General features: G+C 35.1%; 1 protein-coding gene across 1 annotated transcript in view; it reads left to right on the top strand.

Moving 5' to 3' along the window:
* The window catches only part of IMPG2 (interphotoreceptor matrix proteoglycan 2), a 65,243-nt gene that overhangs the window by 2,989 nt on the left and 41,747 nt on the right, over positions 1-20,507 (top strand). The window contains exons 3-7 of the mRNA XM_032477927.1: positions 7,241-7,407; positions 9,802-9,833; positions 9,938-9,961; positions 14,964-15,013; positions 16,142-16,224. Coding sequence (XP_032333818.1) covers positions 7,241-7,407; positions 9,802-9,833; positions 9,938-9,961; positions 14,964-15,013; positions 16,142-16,224 — 356 coding nt within the window. The remainder of the gene's footprint in view (positions 1-7,240; positions 7,408-9,801; positions 9,834-9,937; positions 9,962-14,963; positions 15,014-16,141; positions 16,225-20,507) is intronic.

Raw genomic sequence — 20,507 nt, 5'->3', positions numbered from 1 at the left:
AGAGTAGGATGTAATTAATAGTATCTCTCCTTTAAAAGTATATTTGTAGTTGGACTTTTAAAATATAGCTTTATTAAGGTATACTTTGGTGGATTATAAACTGCACATATTTAAAGTATATAATTTGATTAGTTTGACAAAGGTGTTTATCCTTGAAATTATTACTGCAGTTAAGATAGTGAAGTTACCATTTATCTCCATTTTCTCATGTGCCTTTGTAACCTTCCTTCCCTCAGCACTTCCCTTGACCCCAGTACCGAGGCGATGACTAATCTACTTTCTGTTACTATGTATTGTTTGCATTTTCTACACTTTTATATATGAATGTAATCATACTATGTGTTCTTTTTTGTCTGACTTCTCTTACTTGGTTTAATCATTCTGAGATCCATCCATTTTTTTGTGTGTCAATAGTTTGTATTCTTTATTATTGGGTATTATTTCATTTTATGGATATACTGCATTTTGGGATATTTGAGGTTTTCAGTTACTGGTGATTACAAAGAAAGCTGTCATGAACATTTGTGTACAAGTTTTTGTGTGAACGTATGGTTTAATTTCTGTTGGTTAATAGGAGTGGAATGGCTGGGTCACATGATAACCGTATGTTTAACTTTTTAAGAAATTGCCAAATTGTTTTCCATTGTAGTTGTACCACCAGCAATATGTTGTGATTCCAGTTTCTCCACATCTATGCAATACTTGGTATAGTCAGTCTTTTTTAACTGTAACCATTCTAGTAGATATGAAATGATATCTTATTATGGTTTTAACTTGCATTTTCTTGATGGCTAATGATGTTGAGCACTTTTATGTGCTCATTTGCCATTTGTATATCTTTTTTGGTAGAGTCTATTCAAATATTTTACTCACTTAAAAAATAACTATTCATCTAATTATTGAGTTGTAAGTGTTCTTTACGTATTCCAAATACAAGTTCTTTGTCAGATATGTGTTTTGCATACATTTTCTTCCAATGTGTGGTTTATCTTTTTATTTTCTTAACAATGTCTTTTGGGGAACAAAAGTTTTAAATTTTGATAAAGTCTAGTTTATTAGGGTTCTTTTCATCATGCTTGCTTTTGGTGTTGGGTCTAAATTTGCCTAGCTCAGAGTCACAAAGATTTTCTCCTGTTTTTTCCTATGGAAATTTTATAGTTTTTAGGTTTACATTCAGGTCTATAGTTACCTTAGTTAATTTTACTTCAGTTAATTTTTGCATATGGTGTATATGGATCTAAGTTAAATTTTTTTTTGCATATGCATAGCCAATTGTTCCAGCATCATTTATTAAAAAGATTATCTTTTTTTTTTTACCTTTGTACCTTTGTTGAAAATCAGTCTTCTGTATATGCTGGATCTATTTCTTCACACTTCATTTTCTTACACTGATCTATTTGTCTGTTTTATGCCAGTGCCATACTGTCTTGATTACTGTAAGCTTTATAATAAGTCTTTGAATTAGGTAGTGTGGGTAAGTCCTTCAACTTTGTTCTTCTGTTTTGAATTTGTTTGGTTATGCTAGGTTCTTTGTCTTCCATAGAAATATTGTAATCAGCTTTCCAATTTGTACAAACAAGGCTACTGGGATTTTGACTGGGATTGTGTTGAATCTATTGATCAATTTGGGAAGAATGATCATCTTAACAATATTGAGTCTTCTGATTTATGGATATGTATCTCCATTTATTTAGATCTTTGTCAGTTTCTCTCACCAGTGTTTTATAATTTTTAGTGTGTAGGTCTTACACATCTTTTTATCAGGTTTATTTCACTTTTTTCTTGCTATTGTTAGCAGTATTTTTTAAAATTTAGTTTCTGATTGTTCCTTGCTAGTATATAGACATAAAACTGATTTTTGTATATTGATCTTTTATTCTGTAACTTTGTTAACCTCACTTATTAGTTCTAGTAGCTTTTTCATATATTCCTTACGGTTTTCTACGTAGGTGATTACTTCATCTACAAATAAAGATATAGTTTTAATTCTTATCTTCCAACCTGTATGTCTTTTATTTCTTTTTCTTGCCTTATTGCACCAAATTGACCTTGGGCTCCACAGTTCTGAAAGGAAACTATATTACCCTAAAAAAGTACTTTGCTTCATTCTAGATTTCTATGTACTAGATAAAGATGCACAGCCTGAGCCCTAGTAACAGGATTAAAGACAGATTAAATGCTGGCATTTCCTTCTAAAGAATATTGTCATCACATTTACCTTTCCTCCACTGGTTTCCTTTGCCAGAAGAGAGGCATTTGTAGATTAGTTATCTTCTCAAAAATAGAAAGTTTTCTCCAGCAGTAACTAAAGTACATGAAAATTATTTGGCAAGGATAGGACTTCTGAACAAACAGACCAGATAGTGAAGTATGTGACATTTGTCTGTTTCACCCGAAGGTGGAGTTTTGCCTTCCTTAGTACCTCTTCCCTTGGAATCATGCTGATTTTGCTCTTCTCTTTATTGCCTGCACTGTCCTATTTAGGTTTCCCCTCTCTGAACTGCATGAGTGCTCCAGACTTCCCCCAGTTCTCTTCCTTTATCAGAATAAAAGTGTTCTGAATTCTATTATCCCACATTAGTTAATTGGATCTTCTTGTCAGATAGCTCTGAATTGGAAAACAATTACATAAATTAAGGATGTGTAGTGGACCCTGGAAAAACACAGGTTTGAGCTGTGAGGATCCACTTATACATGGATTTTTTTCAGTAAATATGTACTACAGTATTATATGATCCAGGGTTGGTTGAATCTATGGATGTAGATAGAATCTTGGATAAGGAGATTTGACTGTCAAGTTATATGTAAATTGACTGTGCGGAGGGTCAGTGCTCCTAACCCCTGCATTATTCAAAAGTCAACTATATTACTTCTCTGGTGGGAACTGCATTTTTTTACAGTTTCATTGAGGTATAATTCACATACCTTACCATTAGCCCATTAAAGTATAGAATTCAATGGTTTTTTAATATATTCATAGAAACAAGCAACAGTCACCACACTTAATTTAGGAACATTTCAGCAACTCAAAAATAAACCCCTCACCCTCTAGCTATCACTTTCTTGTCACTCTTCTTTCCCTACCCCTCTCCCCAGGCCTAAGCAACCACTAATCTACTTTCTTTTTCTGTAGAATTACCTATTCTGGATATGTCATATAAATGAGATAATACAGTATGTGGTCTTTTGTGACTGGCTTCATTTACTTGGCATAATGTTTTCAAGGGTCATCCAGTTTGTAGCATGTATCAGTAGTTTATTCTTTTTTATGGCCAAATAATAATATTCTGTTGTATGGATATACCACATTTAGTTTATCCATTCACCAGCTGATGGGCATTTGAGTTGTTTTCATTTCTATTGGTTGTTTACCTAGGAGTAGAATTTCTGGGTCATACGTTTAACCATATGAGGGACTGCCAGATTGTTTTCCAAAGTAGCTGCACCATTCCCACCAGCAGTGTATGAAAGTTCTGATTTCTCCACATTTTTGCCAGCATTATAATTTTCTTAAAAAAATTACAACCATCCTAATAGCTGTGAAGTGGTATTTTGTGGTTTTGATTTGCATTTCTCTAATGACCAATAATGTTGAGCATCTTTTTATACGGTTTTGGTTAAGAAACAAAGTAGATTAGTGGTTGCTTAGGCAATATGTATATGTGATTTTTTAATATATTGCTCATGTATCTTGCAACCTTGCTGAACTTGTTTATTAATTTTATTAGTTTATAAGTAGATTTCTTGGGAGGTTTTTTTAGGAGATGAGGACGCGTAGTTTAGAGGAGATAGCTTATGCTGTTCTTCTGTAAGTTCATGACAGAGGCCAAGAGAAGGCCTGCTGTGAAACCTGGTGTGATTTCTACACTTCTGTATACTCCAACTACATTTTCCACACACAAAGTTTTTCCAAGACTTTATGAAAAATTTGAAACATACAGAGTAGTTGAAAGAATAGTATAGTGAACACCATAGTCTTACTACCTGGTGCTACAATTAACATTTTATATTTGCTTTATCATATATCTGTCTATCCAACCATCCTATTTTTTAGTTATATTTTTATAAATTAAAGACATCAGTACATTTCCCCGTTAGACACTTGAACATGAAGATCATTAACTAGAGCTTTATATTTGTTTACTGTTTTAAAGGTGAAATTTACATAGAGTGAAATGCATAAATCTTAAGTGTACTATTTGGTGAGTTTTGACTAATGCACACACTTGTGTAACCCATATGTCTCTTAAATTTGGGTGAAGTACCACCCCAGAAAGTTCCCTTATTCCCCTTGCAAGACACTCCTCCCCTCTTACCCTCAACTATCAGGCAACCAGTCTTCTAATTTTTTTAAACCATAAGTTAGTTTCACCTATCTTGGATTTTATATAAATGGAATAGTATGAACTCTTTTATGTAAGGCTTCTTTCACTCAGCCTTTTGAGTTTCATTCATGTTGTTGCATGAATTAGTAATTTGTTCCTTTGATTCTATTATGTGGCCATATGTTTGCTTATATTCCTGTTGATGGATACCTGGGTTGTTTCCTTTTTTAAGTTACCCTGAATGAAGCTGCCCTAGCATTGAACGTAAGTCTTTCTGTGGATATATGCTTACTTCTAGCTTGAGGGAGTACCTAGGAAGGGAATTGATGGGTCATAGGCTTGGTGTATATTTGGTTATATAAGAAAATACCAGTACTTTTCCCAAAGTGGTTGCCCTATTTTACATTCTTGCCAAAAATGAGGGTTGTGGTTGCTCCACATTCTTGCCAAAATTTGGTATTATCCATGTAAAAAAGTTTAGCCATTCTGGTTCATATGTGGATGGTTTAATTTGCATTTCTCTAAAGAATGAATGATAGCACGTCTTCACATACTCATTGACTATTTGTATCTCTTCCTTTGTAAAGTATCTGTTCCAGTCTTTTACATGTTTTAAAAATTAGATTGTTTGCCTTTTTGTTAGGGAGCTGTAGAAATTCTTTAAATATTCTAAATACCAGTTCTTTGTCAGAGATATGTAATTTAAATATTTTCTGTCAGAGATATGTCTTGCCTATTCATTTTTATTAATACTGTCATTGTTGAGCAGAAGTGTTTAGTTTTGATGAATTTTAATTTCAGTTTTTTTCTTTTACACTTGTTGCTTTCTGTATCCTGTCTATGAAATCTTTGCCTATCCTCAAGTTATGTAGATACTCTTAATGTGTTTTCTTTTAGGACCTTTGTAGTATTAGTTGTTATATTTCAAAGTAGTTTTTATGGATATGGTGAAGAAGTTATTGAAATTTATTATTCTTATAGATATATGGTTATTTGACCTCACAATATTTTTAGTGCTTTCTTTCAATCGCCTCATTTCATAACCAGACCTTATAGACATTTGCTTTTTGTTTTTTACCAACCCAGACTTTCACATTTGCATTGTCCTCTAGTGTATACTAAACTTTTATTTGAAAGTTTTAAGGGGAATAAGGAAAGAAAGAAAGATTATACAAGTGGTCAACTCTGCCTCAGTTAGTGCCTGCTGAACTCTTCCGCTGCAGAAGATCAAAAGTTCTAAAGAGCAGTAGCAAGGATGCAGTTAGTTCACTGAAATAGAAACAAAGTTTGCAACCAAGAGTTCAGTATAACCTGAAAAATCAATTGGTAGAGAAACTTTCAATATTCATTTATTTCACTCTCTGTTAAAGCTTAAGAGTTGTTTTTAGGCCGAGACCTACATCAGATAACCTTTGGACAACCAGAATCCAATACAATAATAACATGTGATATTTATGTAGCACTATGTAGTTTATAAAGTGCTTTCACAGATAAGGTAAGTAACGCAGTTATTATTCATCTCATTAAAAGAGAGAGATGAGTACATTGAAGTGTTGAGTGGCTAGGTAAAGTAAGTTAACTGCAGTTACCAAGCTAGGACACAGTGAGGCTAGGGCTAGAATTTAGATCCTTCTCACTCTTTGAGTTCAGGGACTCCACCTCAATATGGTGCTGAATAAGCATTCAGTCTTCTTGAGATGAAAAATAATTTCCTTGATCTCTGTCCATTTAAATCCTTCTTTCTCCCTCACCACCTTCCTCCTCTTCTCTCCCATCCCAATCTGTTACCCGCAGTGCCCTGCATCTGCCCACTTTAATGGTTACAGGATAGCAATATACTTAGTGTTCTACAAAACGTGCAGACAGCTTGTTTAATGTTCCTTTGGATTTGGTGCTTTGGAATAACTTAGCAAATAGATTATATTAGCTTTTATTTTAATACCGTAGTATATTTCTTCTGAATATCATTTTCTTTTTTCTTTTTCACTTTCTTTTTTTTAGTTCTCATATCTTTTTAAAAATTAATAGTTTTTTTTTTTTTGGAGAAGTTTTAGGTTTACAGAAAAATAGAGCAGAAAATCCTGAGAATTACATATACTGCCACTCTTCCATACACACGTTCCCCTCTTATTAACATCTTGTGTTAGTGTAGTATATTTGTTACAATTAATGAGCCAATATTGACACATTATTCTTAACTAGTGGTCATAATTTACAAAAATTCACTCATTGTGTTCTATGTTCTATGGGTTTTGACAAACATACAATGATATGTGCCCACTATTAAACAGTTTCATACAGAATAGTTTCACTGCCCTAAAATCCATTGCTTTCCACCTCCTTTATCTTTCTCTCTCCCCAGCCCCTGGCAACCACTGACCTTTTTATAATTTACATAGTTTTGCTTTTCCAGATGTCATATTGTTGGAACCAAAGAGTATGTGACTTTTTCAGATTGGCTTCTTTTGCTTAGCATTATGCATTTAAATCTTCTCCATGTCCTTTCATGGCTTGAAACCTCATTTCTTTTTATCATTGAATAATAATTCCATCATATTGATGTACCTACCACAGGTTAGTTACTTACCTGTTGAAGTATACTCAATATCAGCTCTACTTTTGTAAACTGTAAGCATGGATTTTTTTTTTTAAGAGATGGGGAAAAAACCCCAGTCTATTAGGAGGTGAATCAGTTCCTTTTTGCAAGGAGAAGGAGTGGGGAGTACACATTCTCTTCAGCTCTGAAAACTTTAAGCAGGGCACACAGAAGGGCTTTGACCGAGAGTCATTCCCATGCCTCTCCACAAGAGACGTTGTGGGCGGCCATGTCTTGGGAATGTGAATAAACAGTCCCGTGATCATTATGAGAACCCCAAAGTGCTTTCCATAAAAACACCTCTCTGTTTGTTTTTCAGTATGTCAGGAAGCTGTCTGGGAAGCCTTCAGGACTTTTTGGGATCGACTTCCTGCGCGTGAGGAGTATCATTACTGGATGAATTTGTGTGAGGGTGGAATCACAACTATATTTGAAATGGGCACACATTTTAGTCAGTCTGTGGAACATAGAAGCTTAATTATGAAGGTAAATGTAGTAACAAGGGAAGAAGTTGCTGGAATATCACAGGAGCATGTATACACAGCTCAGGCCTAAAGGAAGAAAGAACAAATGTCAAATCCCTGCATTACTCTTTTTTGTTGAATCAGGCTAGTCAAGTGGCCTGCCACAGGGCAGCCAGTCTTTGTGTGCCTAGCTCTGGCCATTATAATAAGCATTGCCAGATTGGGAGTGTTGGCTTAACAGATGCACACTAACATATATAAAATAGATAAATATCAAGGTTTTACTGAATAGCACAGAGAACTATATTCAGTATCTTGGAATAAACTATAATGAAAAAAAATCAGAAAAAAGAATGTATATATATATGTAGAGGTATAGGTGTCACATATATGTATAACTGAATCACTTTGTTCTACAGTTGGAACTAATACAATGCTGTAAGTCAAATATACTTAAATTAAAAAAATGGGGAGTCAAAAAATAATAAGCATTGTTAACCCAAGAAGAGCCTCAGGCTCATTTAAAAATGTACATATTTGGAAATAATACTCAGCAAAGATTTAGGCCAAGAATATAAATCTGTGGCAAACATTCTTGCCAGAGTTTTGCACATTATCAATTCAGAGTGGTACCAATGACTCAAATTAAGATAGAGAATATAGGGTTTTGAATAAATGTTTGGTAAAGTATAAATATGATTCTAATTAATGAATTTGCTTCCTTTTTTTTCATTTAGTTTATTCTTAGCAAAGGATAAATAAGCATGCTTATAGACAAATTACTTGCCCACCCTCCCCTTTTCATGTAGCGTGCGTGTATTTGTGACAAGAGCATGAAACTGTTTAGATACATGTAGTAGGTTGCTCATGCTGTGTGATAGGTCCCAGCATCCTTATTCCTTTTGTTCAAGTCCTGCATGTCCTCATCTCAGATGTGACCTCCTTTGTGAGGAATCAACCCCTAGCCTAGAAGATTTAGCTCCCATAATTCTTTGAACTCCATAATTCTTTATTCTTTCTTTAATGTTGTACTTCTTACTTATTATTATTAGTTGTACATGTATATATGGGCCAATATACCAGAAGTGTAGACTAAAATTGACAGGAGATCAGGCTAGGAAGGTGAGTAACTGAACAAGTTTGGATTTAACTCTGTAGTTGATAGGAAACCATTGAAAGGTTGTAGATAGGTGAGTCACTGGGGCTGATTGGACAGTTTTGAATTGTGAAACAGTTATATGGTTTTTATACACCATATGATAGATTAGAGGGGACAAGACTGGAGTAGAGAGACCAGTCACTACTTCAGGCCTGAGGGGATGAGGGTCCTAACTAGGCCATGAGATAGAGAAAGGGAGCAGGAGGGCTATAAGCAGGAAAAAAAATTAGTAGGACTCTGATGGTTTGGATGGGGGTGAGATAGGAGGAAGCAATGGCCTGGGAAGGTTTCTAGCTAGATGACTATCGCCGAGAACTCAGGCAGAGAAGCAGCTCATATCTGCTGAGGGGCAGAATGAGTTTGCTTTTTAATGCATTGTTTTGAGCCATCTGTGAAGTGTGAATTGCTTGATATTTAGGTATGAAGCCAAGAAGAGCAGTCTGGGTTATAAATATAGCTATAGGAATCACCAGCCTCGGGGTAGTAATTGAAATCATAAGAGTGGCTGAGATTATTCTAGGAAAGTCTGTGGAGTAAGAAGAGCAATGAGTTATTTATAAATATCTTGAGAGTTATATAGATTAATAGTCTCTCCATTTTACAGATGAGGAAACTTAGTCCCAGCACCAGAGAGATTTTGGAATTTGTCTCCATAGCAAAGAAAAGGGATTTGAAACTAGGTCTTCTAATTCCACATTAGTGTTCTTTTTATCATATTGGTCTTAATAAAACTAGTAATTTAGAGGAAACTTGGAGGTAATGTGCTTTGTAATGCCCCAAAGGAATAATCCAATTATTGATATAATTTATCTTTTTGTTTGAATTCTGGAGAATCAGATTTAATAGTTATTTCATCCACATGATTATATTATTCTATGATAAGAGTTTCTGTAGATTTGTTAAATCACAAAACACTTTGGTTCTAAGTCCGTGGAAGGTTAATGTGAAACCCTCCCAATCTTTAACTTTGTAGACCTTTTTGGAATGATTAGTGGGAAAAGTCCTTTAAATTGTGCCCATTAAGAGAGAGCACAGGAACTTTTGGGAGCACACAGAGAGTGAGTGTTGGGACCTTGTCAGCCACAAAACAAACCTCGCATCAGTTAGTACCTTCCTTTAACTATTTGTCTCACCATAAAGAATAATAACATAGATTCTATGTTAGGGCATTAGTGTTCTCTGTGCAGTGAGTTTTATTTACTGCTTAATAACTGTCATTAACTCACATGGTCATTTTTGTATCTTTGTTTTCCTTAGAAACTGACGTATGCAGAGGAAACCGTCAGCAGGTGAGTGTCTTTTTTCCCTAAGTTCATGTTTGGCAACAGAGAGGTATTATACCTACTCCAAGACTCACCCCAAATTTAATGATTCCTTCCTATTTTTTCGCCAGTTCCTGCAATGACCTGGCCTGCGGGTAAGTCTCAAATGCTTTTCCTCCCCTTGAGGCCACTTCCCTTTCCAGACCATTTCCATAACCACTATGCTTGTTTACTGTCTGAACTTACCAGGAGGCAGACTTGTTCTTTTCTCTTGGGTGAGAAAACAGATTTTTGGAAATGGAATATGAAATGATCTACTGTTGTTGAGGCTTACAGGCTAATGATAATATTGATCTAAAATGGTATACCTTAGTGGGAGATATTTTATTAAATGACGGGTGGTGATACGAGTCACTTTATTATGTAATGATGATTATGATCTTGAAACATAGGAATAGCACAACCTTGATGAATCCTCCACTGTTATGAGTCTTGGCTCTGTTGGTCTTTAGGCTTAAGATTAAGGTCATTTCTGGCTCCTGAGCAGAAAGCAGATCATGGAGGCTGAGGGATTTCGAGCCTACAGGGACTAAGGATTTCCAATTCAGTCCACACTCTCAAGATCTAGATTATGCCAGCATGTGGGTGATTATTTTGAAAAGCACCACCAGGGCATGCAATTCAGATCAGAGTCTTGAATTTTGCCTCAAGTTAGATGGAAGGACAGATTGAAAAACCAACTAGGTGAGTCAGTGTTCAGAGATCCAGCCTGGAGAGCAAAGTCCAGGCAAAAGATAGAGCACACATGTGGGTGGTAGTGGGGTGTGTGTAAGTTTCAAATCAAACTGAGTAAACAGGAGGGAAGTGGGACTCTTTGTGGTCTCACTTCATACAGCTGATGATACCACCAAGTCTATGCTGGGGCCTGGGATTGAGCACCTATTTAGATGTGGGGCCATGTGGTGTTTCAGGTGTGGGTTCACCACTGAGAGGCAGAGCTCGAAGTTTCCTTGTGATTGCCATTGCAACACACAGGCAGTGCACTAAATAATCTGGTGGGTCCTGCCAGTGCCAGTAATCTTCATGGTTGTACCTAATAAAAATGATAGCACACCTTACACATCCTGTATGGTTAAGAAGCACATACAAGCTATAATAAATATGGCTTTTCTCCATCACAGCCAGACATCTTGAAAGCGTCTCCATTTAGGTCCAGTCACTGCTTAACTCCCTGCCATCTCATCGTACTGTTGTATCTTCAATAACCAGCACAGAGCCCAGTCTAGGATATGTGCGCCTAAGTGTTTGTTAAATGAATACCTGAGTTTCTGTTCAATCACCCAAGTCTATTATCAGGACCCTGATGCTATTCTCAATGTAAGGATGGATCTTTGGAATTTTTTTCCTGGTATCTCAGTTAACTTAGATTTATAGATAAGGATGCCTATCATGATCACAAAGACAAATACACATCTTTTTTTCAGCATATATTTTATTCTGTTTGGGATGACATGTGTGCCATTAACCCCTATTTTCTTTTATGTTTGTTTTGCATTTCCTACTTTTCATAATGGTTCTGCATATAATATTTTACTTAGTTTTCATCAACATCTTTGTGAAGTAAGCAGGGTAGGAGGTGTTCCTGTTTTAGAGATTAGTTCTTGAGGCCCAGAGCAACTGAGATATTTTTCCAAGTTATATGCAAAGTTAGTGATACAGCTGGGACTAGCACCCAGGATTCCTAACTCCTTGCCTGGAGTTCTTTTGTGGTCACATGCTGATTACAGTCAATAGATTCTAGAGCAAAGTAAAGTATAGAAAATTGTAAAGGGGAGTAGTAATCTAGTTTTGAAATTATTGCTGGCTTGTTTCACTATATTTTTAGCCATATATTCCATGGGGCTGTGATATCTTTTGACACAATTCCATCTGAATTCCACTGACATGATTAGGCAGTAACTGTGAGGAGTAAATTATGTGCTGGATAAGCTGAGGAAATAAGACAGTAGGGGGTGGTTTGCTGCTGGGATTAAACTAAAAGTCTTAGCCGACCAACTTCCAAATTTGTAGTTTGGCCTAGAAATGAAGTATTTCTGTCTCCAGACTCAAAGCGACTCTGTTCTAGCTCTGTTGTGAGTGACTCTGGTCTAGCTCTCTGCAGGAGGCGTGCCTAATGAGAGCATGTGAAAGGGTTCTTGTTGTTAAGTGTTCTTTATTGTCTTTTGAAAGGAGTGTGAGAGGATGAGGGGATTCAGTGTTGGAGTGTTAGACAAATGACTTGAGTTACTGAGAGTTGCCTACTTACCATCATTAAAGTAATGTTATTTTGAATTCCCTAAGTGAAATCTTGTTCTGCTGAAGTAAACAAACTTTCTCCATTCTGAATGCTTACTTAGAGAATTAGCTTCAGTTCGATTTGGATGTGGGGAACGGTTTGACCAACCCCAGGTGAGGTCTGGTTTTTCTGCCATGTCGTCCCACTTTGCTGTTCTAGTGACTGTATTGTGCTTTGTCTTAGTTGAACTTCTTTGCTCTTCTTATCCAATTGTTCTTCAGAGCTCTCCAACTTTGACTGGATTTCCCTTCCTCTTTCTTTCTGGGTCCTCATATACTTTGATTTTTAGGTCATTTATATAATAAGATCACTATAATTAAGACTAAGTAAAACCATCTTGGTTGCTCTTCTAGAGAGAATGGGTCACATAAAGGCCATGTTGTCTAGAATTGAGGTGGAAAAGAGTGAGATTTCTAGAATCAGATGGCCCTATTTTACATCACAGCTCCTTCGTTGGCTAGCTCTGTGACCCTGAGCAAATTCTTAATCTCTCCTAGCATTAGTTTCCTCATATGTCTAAATCGTGGTAATAGAGTTTTTCTCTGAAGATTGATGCCAGAATTGAGTTAACCAAGGTAAAGCACTTAGCACAGTGCTTGGCAAATGATAAATTTAGTTGTAATCATTTTTGCTATTATTACTATTTTAAAATTGTTTTTATTTATTTATTTTTTGGGGGAGGTAATTAGGTTTACTTACTTTAATGGTTGTACTGGGGATTGAACCCAGGACCGTGTGCATGCTAAGCATGTGCTCTACCACTGAGCTATACCCTTCCCCACTTGCTGTTATTATTATTGAAAAGGGAACTGGATATGAATGGGAACTTTAGGTGTGGCTTGGCCATATCAAGTCATTGTGTGACCCTGGGAAAATTGCTTTGCCCATTTGGACCTCAATTTTTCATCTATAAAATGAAGATACTGGGAAGGGGTTCTGCCTTGTAGGCAATTAATAAACCCTATTCAAGCCTTATTGTGTCAATGTCTGTTCCAAATGCATCTGAAATCCCATTTTTTAAGCTCCATCTCCTGCAACCCAAGAAGCCTTTCTCATCACCCATTACTCATCATTCATCATAATGACTTATCCAAATGTTATATTCCTTTTGGTTCTTTTGGATGACAGCTCACTCAGTAAGCAATTTCCTGCAAGTGCACTATAAATAACCAATAGTAATGGATTTGGTGTACTGGTCTAATACGTTACTCTTTCTTAGATAGTATTTTTTTAAACCAGAAGAATCTTTATGATGAGATTTTTTTTAACCTATGTTTCTCAAATTTTCTGCCAAAGCCTGGGGGTTTAGGGAGCATGGCCCTAGTTAACTCCCTGACTCGTTTCAGTCATGAAATGTTTTTGAATTATCATATTTTATCTTAATATTCACTTAAACTTTATAGTCTACTCTATAATATATAGCTACATTTGTTTTAATTAGAATGTTTTAAATTTCCTATCAGTTCTTACTTAGCTCTCTACTTATCTATGCTTCAAGTAAAAAATTGATGGTTCAGGATGTGTGGCATGTTTATCTGGTGGCTTTGAGTCTGCCTTCCCAGCCCCCTGATCTAGTTTACAGCAGCAGGACAATCTAAATCTGAATGGGACCTACTGCGGCACTGGCAAGTCTGAGAAGGAGACATTTTGACTGTGATTAAATCACTTTTTAAAGCTCACTTGTGTAAAGTCAGAGAGAGTATTCAATTATTATAATTTAAATTAAATATTTTGGGGTATGTGGAAATTTGGACTTGCAGAAACCCACTTTCTTTTCTTTAGAGCAGGGGCTTTCTCAGATTATCCTCTGATCTCTTCTGATCTTTGCTTGCAGTCGCAGACTGGCGTGGTAAAAGCATGGCTGGGGGACCTGACACCTGTTAGCAGTATGGCCTACAGCAAATCAGTTCTCTAAGCTTGACTTTTTTATATTAAATTTTTTTTCTGATTTCTGTGATCTCTCAAATGAGATGAGATTTGGGCTTACGTGCTCCCCTTAGCAGCCAGTACTTTCGTGTCTGTACTACTTGTTGAATTTGTAATCATTTATTTGTTGTCTGTTTTCTATAAGACTGTAACCTTCATAGACCATGGGTGTTTCGTTCACAGCTATATGCCAAGTGCCTTCTACACTACACTGGTTGGCCAATAGTATTTATTTATTTATGCCAAAAATATCTATTCAGTGCCTACTAAATGGTGGCACTGATTCTGATTTAGGATGGAGATATGGCAAGAATACAGCAGGTAAGGTCCCTAATCTCATGGAGTTTAGATTCTTGAGGCAGTCCTGTTCAATAGAACTTTCTGTGATGATGGACATGTTCATTACTGGGCTGTGCGATAAAGTAGCCATTAGCCATATGTGTTGAATACTTGAAGTGTGGCTAGTGTGGATGAGGTTCTGAATTTTAAACTTCATTTAATATTAAATTAAATTGTCACATATGTCCACTGACTGTCATGTTGGACAATGCCATTCTAGACAGTTAAGGGGGCAGGGGACAGAGATAAAGAAGTAGATAAATAAATGAACAGAATAATTTCACATAGTGATAAGAACTGAGAAGAAAAGAAACAGGGTTATGAAATTTTAACTAAGGGATTACTTTATGTAGGGTGACTCTAGTTGAGTAGGCATCAAAAATGTAAAAGTAAATGAATTGTAAAGACTATTATTACTAGTTTTTAAATTTGCTGCTCAGTGCTTTGGTTTGGTAATCCTTGTTTGGAGATCTAGTTAATTCCTTTTAGGAAAACAACCCCCCAAATAAACTCTCACATTTTATCATGTTGTTAACGCCAAACATTTTTTTTCCTAGCCCCGAACTGTCATCTCCAGTTCCTGTTGGTGATACCTCAACATTGGGAGGTATGCTTTTGTGCCTTTATGCAATTTTTAAATTGTTTATTATTTAATTGCAAGTGAGCACATTTTTCAGCTCACATTTAAAAAATACTATGTTTCTTTCTCCATGTGTTGTTCAAGAGTCTCAAGAAATAGTAATTTTTTAAAATTTATTTTTATGAAGTATAGTTGATTTACAATGTTATGTTAGTTTCAGGTGTACAGCAAAATGATTCAGATTCATATACACACACACACACACACACACACAAAACTATTTTTTTTCAGATTCTTTTCCATTATAGGTTATTATAAGATATGAATTTAGTTACCTATGTTATATAGTAGGCCCTTATTGGTTACATATTTTATATATAGAAGTGTGTATCTGTTAATCCCAAACTCCTAATTTATGCCTCCCCCTCTAGAAAAAGTAATTCTTTTTTTTACTTATTTTATGACATTATGATGTAGGTTTCTAAGAATCTTAAATTATTAAGTATGATACGAATCTGAAGACTGCTTAAAACAAATGTACAACGTAAAGAATTATATAGGCAAAAACCCTATAACCACTGCTTATGTCAAAAGGTAGATGAACCTTTCTAGCTCCACCGTTTGTCATTTGTCTTGTAAGGCTTTCCAGAGTAAGGATTTTTCTGATTGCATTTGTGGTGTACTTTAACATGTTTCTTTGACCTCTGTATTTCCTATAAATTGCTTTATTCTTAATTTTTTTTAAGAAGGTCTTCTTTATTGGAAATTTCAAACATGTAGAAAAATAGCACAATGAGGCCCAGCTTCGACAAGTTATAATTCATGGCCAGTTCCAACCTTCACCCACTTCCCCTCTCTGAGAGTTCGTTTTACTAGATAGACTCTTAAAGATAGGAACTTTGTATCCCTGGTGTCTTGCTTAAAGCCTGCCATATAGTAGGTATCAATTAATACTTGTTGAATTATTGAATGAGTCATATTTATTTCTTGTGCTGGGGAGGCTCTAAATAAATGTGTCTTGAGGTTAGAATGCACAGAATTTCTAGGCATGCAGATACTTACAGAAGAAGCTTTGAAATCAGTTTCTTATTTCCTGATATGAATTCTAATTTCGTCAGGGACTGACTTCATACATGTTTTTGCTTTTCTACTTAGGTGCTAGTCTCAGTGTTCCATATCCAGGAGTGACCTCCTATGAAGGTATCTCAGAGAGCAGCTTGGAGAAGCCAGAAGAGAGTGTAAGTGATGTTCTATTTTGTTATTTAGTTTCTCACCTGGAGGACAGGGGTTAAAGGAGATTTATAGTCCATTCTCAGGTGACACAAAACTTCAGGTGGTTCCCTTTGTGGAAATGTTGTAGATTCTAAAACTAGCACATTAAAAAGAATCTGCGATTCCTTGGTGAGCCAAGTAAACCTGCTTTTTGGCAAAGGATGGCTTCAAATTGTAAGTGAGATGACTTGGGGCCCGGGGAAGTGTCGTCAGGGTAAGCCTACTGTCTTTTGTGGGCTGTGTACATAATTGATTGTGAGGGTTTTTGCCTCTGTTCTTCTATCCTTTAATAAATCAGGACTTAGTCTTTTCTTCAGAGGGAAAGGATATAGATTTTAATGTAGTTTAAAATTAAAGAAGTACCAGGCTTTTAAAATGCATCTTTACTAATAGTAATCTGTCCACTAAACAACATTAAACTGGCTATCACAGTCAAATTAAAAGAAAAGTGTACACTTTCAGGAAGATAGAAACATTTTGTTAGAAATTTTATTAAAAATGCATAAATCCTAGATTACTTAATACACAGCAAACTGAACTTATTCACTAGAAAGGTACAATTTTGTTACCCTACACCTTCTCTTACCAGCTTGGACATTTTAACATCTATCAAGTCAGGTTAAGCTCCTTCCCTGTCACTGAACAAGGCTGGTGGTGGTTTGGGATCCTTGAGGAGATGTCTGAATCAGTACTTTTACCCTTAGTACAACCGTCCATATTAGATGGTACTGGAAAATACTGGCATTTGATAAATATTTGAATAAAAAGTAATACTGTAGTTCTGAACTGGAGTCTGAACAGTTATGATTTAGGTCTAGAAACATTTACAGGATGAGACAGAATTCCCTGTAATAGAAATGAAGGGACTGTGTGTAATCAATTGGATGGAGCGTTCCAAAACAGAGAGGATGACTTGAAGCTAGTGCATAGAACCAGTAGGAAGACAAAGCAGCACAGAGGTACATAACGGGAATTAGAGAGCCTGTACCTCTAGTTCAAAGTGAAGTCTGATGTACAGTTTTACAGTTCAGTTTTTTTCACTAATATGTTTTCCAGATACTCTTTTAGAAATTACGTACTTGATTTCTGTCTTCATATATATAGTACTTACCCTGTATATTATTATGTGTATTTAATCAGCAAAATTTAAGTTTTTCAGAATCTTTATTCTTCTCCTGAGTCATGCAGGAACATTAGAACGTTAGAATGATTCAAATGATCACCCTACTGTTTTATATAATATTTTTCAGTATTTTTGTTCTTTCTCTCTTTTAGTTCTCTCTTTTTAATCCCACAAGTTAGACTGTATTATATTTGTTATATACAGTTAAAGTTTGTTTGTTTTGTATTTACCCAGATGTTTACCATTTTGGCTTCTTAAAACTTTTTTTTTTTTTTTTTTTTGCATTTTAGACCTCTCTTTTGGAATAATTTTCCTTCTGAAATATATGCTTCTGATATTACTTTAGTGAGAATTTCTCACTGGTTCAATCTCAGTTTTTGGTCACCTGAAAATTTCTTTATTAACTCTCTATTCTAGAAAGATACTTAAAAATCTATATTAAGGTCTAGATTGAGTTTGGTTGTGGTTTTTTTTTTTTTTGTCAATGTTTTATTCCACTATCTTCTAACTTTTATTGTTGCTCCTGAGAACTCATCTAACAATTCAGTTCTTACTCCCTTGTTGGTAATCTGGCTGTTTCCTTCATTTACTTTTAAGATATCTCTCTATCTCCATCTATATATCTATATCTAATGATAATAGATAATGATGAAAATTTCTCTGAATTTATTATAAACGTAAAGCCTCATATTAAGGAAGTACAACAAATCCAAATCAAAATAAATAAATATAAATACACTCCTATGCCCATTTTTGTGAAACTGCACAATCCCAAATGCTGTGAAGTGCACTTTTGGAAGTATGCTATAGTGTACTAATTTTAGGATACATTAATAGAAATTAGAGTCTACTATATGGGAGATGATAGTCATACCATATTTTAATTGATCAGACCTCAATTGTGTGTACCACAGTCTAAGGAAGACATTAAGAGCCTGAGAAGTATCAGGAGGAAAGGAGATGGTGAAAAGTCAGGGAAGACGTGATAGCTGCCTGTACTAATTTGATGGGCTCTCTCTGGGGACTACAGTTTTTATATATGTTCCAGGTTACAAAACTGGGATCAGTGGAAATTTACAGAGAAATATATTTGAGTTTAATATTAGGAACTTTCCAACCATGAGAGAGCTTTTTTGGAAATGTAATGGTCTGCCTTTGAAAATCTTTCAAAGACTTTCTCATCAGAGCCATTTAAACTGAGGATGTACAAATATTTGTTGGGAATACTGTAGAGAGAATTCAAGCATCAGAAGGGATGGTGGAATCTTTGAGGCTTTTCACAATTGTGAAGTTTTGAAAGTCTCTGGTTATATGATCCATCAGGACAGAAAACTGAAACAGTGTAAAAAGCCCCTGTGCTCTTTTCCTGACTCTGCCATTGGTTTGCTGTGAGCCCTTAGGCTAGCCATTCTTCTGTCTCAAACCCTGTTTTTCTTGTGTTTCAAATTGGAGGGACTTGGATTAGAAGAGCACACGTGTGTTTTGCATTCAACAGTTATTACTGTGTGGTGCTAGTAGTGTTGTTCTATTCCCCTCAGACCCTCTACATTTACTAATTGGAATCTTCTGTAAGAAACCATTGTCAGCTCTTTCTCACTTGTTTACTAAATTATTTACTTATATCAGTACAGACTCATGGATATTTATTTTATTTTTTAGATTATAATCCACTATTTATTTTGTTGCTCAAATTGTTCCAGCTTTAGCTAGTGAAAGACCTGAATTTAGATGTTACAGAGTACAAAAAGTTTGTTGATATGGTTTCAGATTCCACACGACAATTAACCTTTAAAAACCTACCACTTGCTGAGTTTGGCATAGGACCTGAAAACAATAACCACGATTATCTGAAAAGGCTGTTAAGTATTCCTGCCTTCCCCAGCACATACCTGTGTGACTAGATTATATTCATGAACTTCAACAAAAATAACATTTTAAAAAATTGAAGTATAGTCACTTTACAATGTTGTGGCAATTTCTGGTGTACAGCATAATGTTTCAATCATACATATACATGCATATATTTGTTTTCATATTCTTTTTCATTATAGATTACTACACGATGTGGAGTATAGTTTCTTGGGCGATAGAGTAGAAACTTATTGTTTATCTATTTTATATATATAAATTAATTAATATTTGTAAACCTTGAACTCCTAATTTATCCCTTCCCATCCCTTCCCTCTCTGGTAACCATAAGGTTGTTTTCTATGTCTGTTGAGTCTGTTTCTGTTTTGTAAGTAAGTTCATTTGTGTCTTTTTTTTTAGGATTCCACATATAAGTGATATCATATGGTATTTTTCTTTCTCTTTCTGACTTACTTCACTTAGAATGATGATCTCCAGGTCCATCCATGTTGCTGCAAATGGCATTTTATTCTTTTTTATGGCTATGTAGTATTCCATTGTATATGTATGTATACACTATAACTTCTTTATCCAGTCATCTGTCAATGAACATTTAGGTTGTTTCCACATCTTGTAAATAGCATTGCTATGAACATTGGGCATCTATCTTTGTGTATTAGAGTTCCCTCCAGATATAAAACAACATATTGAATGCCGAAGCAGGTATGAGAATCCAGCCATCTTCTATTAAGCCAGACATTAAAGAATTTGTAAAAATATAAACATTACTCTTCTCACTATTTTTTTTATTTTGCAAAATATGTTATTCATTTTTACATGTAATGAGTTTCTTATTTTAAAATTATTGTATTTAATTAATTAATATATGTATTAAAAATTTCTTTTAATTTTTTGTTTGGTATATATCGATAGATATAACCCACAAAAACCAAACTTCTTTGGTTCCTCATGAATTTTAAGAATTTAAAGGAGTCTTAACACCAAAATGTTTGAGAACTACCCTTCTAGGCTATTTTTAGATGATAATTTCAACTCTTTTTCTTCTTTTAAAAAGTTTTTCCTTCTATTTTATTTATTTATTAAAATTTTTGTATAATTTCCTGTGCTATACAGTATATCCTTGTTGCTTATCTATTTTCTGTATAGGAGTTTGTATCTGTTAATCCCATACTCCTAATTTGTCCCTCCCTCCTGCCCTGTCCCCTTTGGTAACCACACGTTTGTTTTCTACACCTGTGAGTCTATTTCTTTTTCATA

The sequence above is a fragment of the Camelus ferus genome, chromosome 1 (genome assembly GCF_009834535.1).
Source record: "Camelus ferus isolate YT-003-E chromosome 1, BCGSAC_Cfer_1.0, whole genome shotgun sequence".
Taxonomy (NCBI): Eukaryota; Metazoa; Chordata; class Mammalia; order Artiodactyla; family Camelidae; genus Camelus; species Camelus ferus.
Note: the sequence above shows the minus strand (reverse complement) of the source record. Positions and strands in the feature narration are given on the sequence as shown.